Source organism: Onychomys torridus, chromosome 16 (genome assembly GCF_903995425.1).
Source record: "Onychomys torridus chromosome 16, mOncTor1.1, whole genome shotgun sequence".
In the NCBI taxonomy this organism is placed as follows: Eukaryota; Metazoa; Chordata; class Mammalia; order Rodentia; family Cricetidae; genus Onychomys; species Onychomys torridus.
This window is the reverse complement of record NC_050458.1, coordinates 40785719-40789477: the sequence shown is the minus strand read 5'-3', so window position 1 is coordinate 40789477 and position 3759 is coordinate 40785719. Positions and strand designations below refer to the sequence as shown.

The following is a 3759-nucleotide window of genomic DNA, read 5'->3' as shown; positions in this document are numbered from 1 at the left end:
ACAAGTCAGCACTGGTCCAGGTTTACCATTCTCTCTCATCCCAGACATCTGCCCTGGCACCAACTGCTAAAGAATACCTTGGTGCTGTCAAGGAAGCCAAGAACTCAGCTGATAGGGGCCATACCCAGTCAAGGATTGCCCACCTGCCAAGCAGCCAGGCTCCCTATCAAGGAGATGCTCACCTGCCCAACAGCTAGGTGCCTCTCCCCAGCCAGAAAAGGTACCCACCTACCTAGGCAGAAATGGACGTGCTATCCTTTTCTCTGCCTCTGGAGCCCATGGGACTTTTTATTCCCAGACTTGCTGCCCATCTTGGGCTCCTGGAGGCCTGGGCTAGGAGAGAGGGCCTGGAATCCAGAAGAGGATGGATTTCTTGGCTAGGTTGCAGCTGGGAAATCCCCTACTCAGCAGCTGGGCCTTCCTCCCGCTTTCTCTCTCCTTCCTTCTCCTTCACTTTACCTCAGTCCCACAACTTTCCTGGTCTCCCTCCAAGACCCCCTCTGCCCAGGTCGCTGGAGGCTCGTCCTGTGCCTCACACCTGGGAAAGGACTGAGTTTATCTAGGTGGTGGCTCTGGGGAAGAATTTCCCGCTGGCAAATTCAGGAAGAGGACGAGCCTTACAGGGTTGTTAGGAGCTCTGTGTTATGAACCTACAGGTGGGTGGGGCCCCTGTAGGCCGAACATCCCTAGAGCACCAGCAACAGACACCTGGACCTGAGGCTGAGGTGGTACCCACACTGCTGCCCATGGGCAGAAGACAGAAGAAGGCAAGTTTCACCCTGAAGGGTGAAACTGAGGGCAGAGAATGGTCAGAGGAGCTGGATGGCAAAAGAAATTCAAGTTTATTCTCTGAAGCTGGTTGTGGGGCAGGGGAGGCCAGGGTATCCTGCTAGGAAGAGGGCAGGTTTTCAGGCCCCTGATGCCCAGAGACTAGTGAGGAGGCTGAGCAGGAGGGCTGTACCACCAAATTTGGGCCAGTCTGGAGGGCATCCTGACCCACTGCCCTGGGGCTGGTTATTCCTGCCAAGCTTGGACAAGCTAGCCCCACCACTCTGAGGATAGACAGACTTGGCCTGGGGTTGGCCAACCCTGTCACCTTTAGGATGTCTGACTCCGACATCCAGGGGTCTACCGGCAATGCCATCTTGAGGATATTTGACTCCACCATCCACGGGGCTGCCTGCCCTGCCACCCAGAGAGCCCTGGACTTGGGGACTCTGCCAGGGCGGAATATTGCACAGTGCAGACTGGCAACAGGTCTGGGTCACCTGAGTGCCAGATATCGTCTTGGTGATGGGTTGGCAGGTATCGGTACACCACATGGAGTAGGTAGTCAGGAGACCTTTGTCTAGGGGGTGTGGAGAACAGGGCACGGGTGTCAGTGCGGGATCCTTCTCTGACCCCCTCTTTGGGTGTGCCCCCCCATACGCTCACCAGTGTTGCCATGAGAGATAAGTGTGGTGCAGGTCTTGTGGTAGCAGCTCTGTGTCTGGTTGCAGCTCTCCCCACTCTGTATTGTCTGGCAGGTGTAACACTGCAGGTGTTCTGTGGACCGCAGGGCAGCTTAGGTTGAGAGTGGTCCTCCAGGGCCATTCCCAAGTACCTGCCCTCACCACCAGTCACCCATCAGCCCTCCTGAAGGAGCCTGTGCCTCGAGCTATTCAGAGTTGCTACAGAACATGGGGGTCAGACAAGGTGGAGTCCAGGGCTAAGGAAGCAGGTAGGGAGGAGAGGCAGGGCAGAGAGGGCTGAGAGGGACAGACCCAGTGTCAGCTCAGGGTGGAGAAAGCTGAAGCCTGAGGGGAGAGCCTGTGTGTGGTGTGGGCGTGCTGGGCTCCCAGCTTGACTATCAGCAGCTTACTCTGCTTTGCCCTTGGGACAGGAGGTAAACGCTGAGGGAATGCTCTGTGCAGAGTAGGAAGCTGGGCCCTCAGCTGGGGTGGGTACCTCTGTCCCTGCTTCCAGGGATCATGTTGGTCTCCTCTTCCTCCTCTTCATAGTCATCATCGTAGCCGTAACTCTCTGGCCCCAAGTCCACATCTCCATCTTCTTCTTGTGCCCACCCTGGTGGTGCAGGGGCATCTGTGAGCCTCGGACATCCAGATGCGGAGGACACACTCAGGGTTGAGCACTAAGTCCTGACCCTAACACGCTCTCTTTTCCATATCCTTTTCATTTTATACAAGGAGACAGACTTCTCCCCACCCCCCGCCCCTGCAGTGCCGAAGCAGCCACGCCTGCAGCTGGCAAAAGAAAGGAGCCCCAGGCCCTCCGTCTTCCTCCCCAAGCTTATTCCTTGTCCCTGGGATAAGGGGTTCCTGGACTGGGCAACCCCTTCTGGAGGTGATCCACACCTGACTGTCCACTTAGCAGCAAGACCAGGAGGACAACCCTGAGTGCCTTCATCCTGGCGCAGGCTGTTCTGTCCACTGGCGCTGTCCTTGTCCACTGGCGCTGTCCTTGTCCACTGGCGCTGTCCTCACTAGGGGTTCTGGGTCTGCAGTAAGTAGGACATAGGGCATTACTGGGGGCTTCCCATGGTCCCTGCCAGCTCTAATTTCAAACAATGGGCTTTGCATCGGTTTTCAGCGGCAGACGGCACCAGGCCAGGAACATTGCTTCCCTCAAGGTCCTCTGGGGATAGAGAGGAAGGGGAAGTTATTATATTGGCCTTGGGTGTCCTGCCCACCTCAGCTGTTCCTATGGCCTGGTGGAGACTACAAAAGGTGAGTGCTTGCCTCAGAAACCACCTACCTGGTCCTGTCCTGGCTCCTGAGCCTCAGCATTGTCAACGCTTGATGTGATCTTGATGTGTGTGATAAGCACCTATCACAAACCTCTAGGGACCCTGGCTGCACAGCCACAAGGGCTTAGGACTCTATCTGAGGGCCACAGGCCCGGCACCTTTCACTTGAGTGGAGTTCTGCTGCAGAGTATTCAGATGAGAGCGTGGTCTGTCCAGCTCTGAGATCCACTCTGTCCTCTCACTTCTTATCCTTCATCTTGCTGGCCCAGGCTCGGGCTGCTCTTGCCTCCTCTTCCTTTGACAGGCTGTTCACTTAGTAACTCCCTTCCCCTTCAATCTCTTTCTGAGTTACCCCCTCCCCTGAAGCCTCCCTACTGTTCCCTGGCCCTGATGAGGCTACAGAAGGTAGGTGTTGTCCCTGGCCCTCTGCACCTAGGTAAGTGTTGACTTTGAGGCAGAGAGCCTTCTGGGACTGGCTACAGTCTACCTGGCCTGGCTTCTGCCTGGCAAAGCCATTAGCTCCAGCCACTGTCTCCTGCAGTTTACTCTGTGTGAGCCCTGGACTCCTCATGGACCAAATTGATGGCTTCAGGTCTCTCCCTAGGTGCAGCAGATCCCCAAACTCCAGGGGAGTTTGCAGATGAGACAGCTAGGTACTGGGAAGTCCTGGTCCCTCACCTGAGGTATGGAGGGAGGCACTGGGTGCTGGACAGGGTCAGTGTCAAGCTCTGGGAAGTTTACCTGGCTTGTGGCTTGGGCCAGCTCCTAAACTTGTCTAAGTCTCAGATTCCTGGGTCATCCATAAGGCATGGGAGAAATGGCCAATCTCCAGGGGTCATTTGGAGCGAATATTTGAGTGCCAGCTCCTCAGATTGTCTAACCTCATCTTTCTCCTAGAATGAGGTGACCATCAAGGGCCAGGACTCATAAAGGCAAAGGGCAGTGCAAGGCATAGGTGGTCCCTTCTGGGCTGATGAAGACACTTCCCTGATGACTCAGGCATGTGCATGCTA

General features: G+C 55.9%; 1 protein-coding gene across 1 annotated transcript; it reads right to left on the bottom strand.

Annotated features, from left to right (window-relative positions):
- Positions 1-861: 861 nt before the first annotated feature.
- On the bottom strand, positions 862-2453 carry Gpihbp1 (glycosylphosphatidylinositol anchored high density lipoprotein binding protein 1). Its single transcript, XM_036207501.1, has 4 exons — positions 2355-2453; positions 1948-2064; positions 1435-1545; positions 862-1348 (listed from the first exon to the last, which is right to left on the bottom strand). The coding sequence occupies exons 1-4, from the start codon at positions 2404-2406 to the stop codon at positions 909-911; spliced, it is 720 nt and encodes a 239-aa protein (XP_036063394.1). The 5' UTR covers positions 2407-2453; the 3' UTR covers positions 862-908.
- Between the last annotated feature and the right edge of the window lie 1306 nt (positions 2454-3759).

What these genes read in the sequence shown, in the direction of transcription:
- Gpihbp1 (XM_036207501.1), bottom strand. Translation starts at nt 2,406, where the DNA reads ATGAAGGCACTCAGGGTTGTCCTCCTGGTCTTGCTGCTAAGTGGACAG. An exon ending in GCTGCTAAGTGGACAGTCAG is followed by an intron (nt 2,065 to 2,354) that starts GTGTGGATCACC and finishes CTGCACCACCAG; the next exon opens with GGTGGGCACAAGAAGAAGAT. An exon ending in TATCTCTCATGGCAACACTG is followed by an intron (nt 1,349 to 1,434) that starts GTGAGCGTATGG and finishes CACACCCCCTAG; the next exon opens with ACAAAGGTCTCCTGACTACC.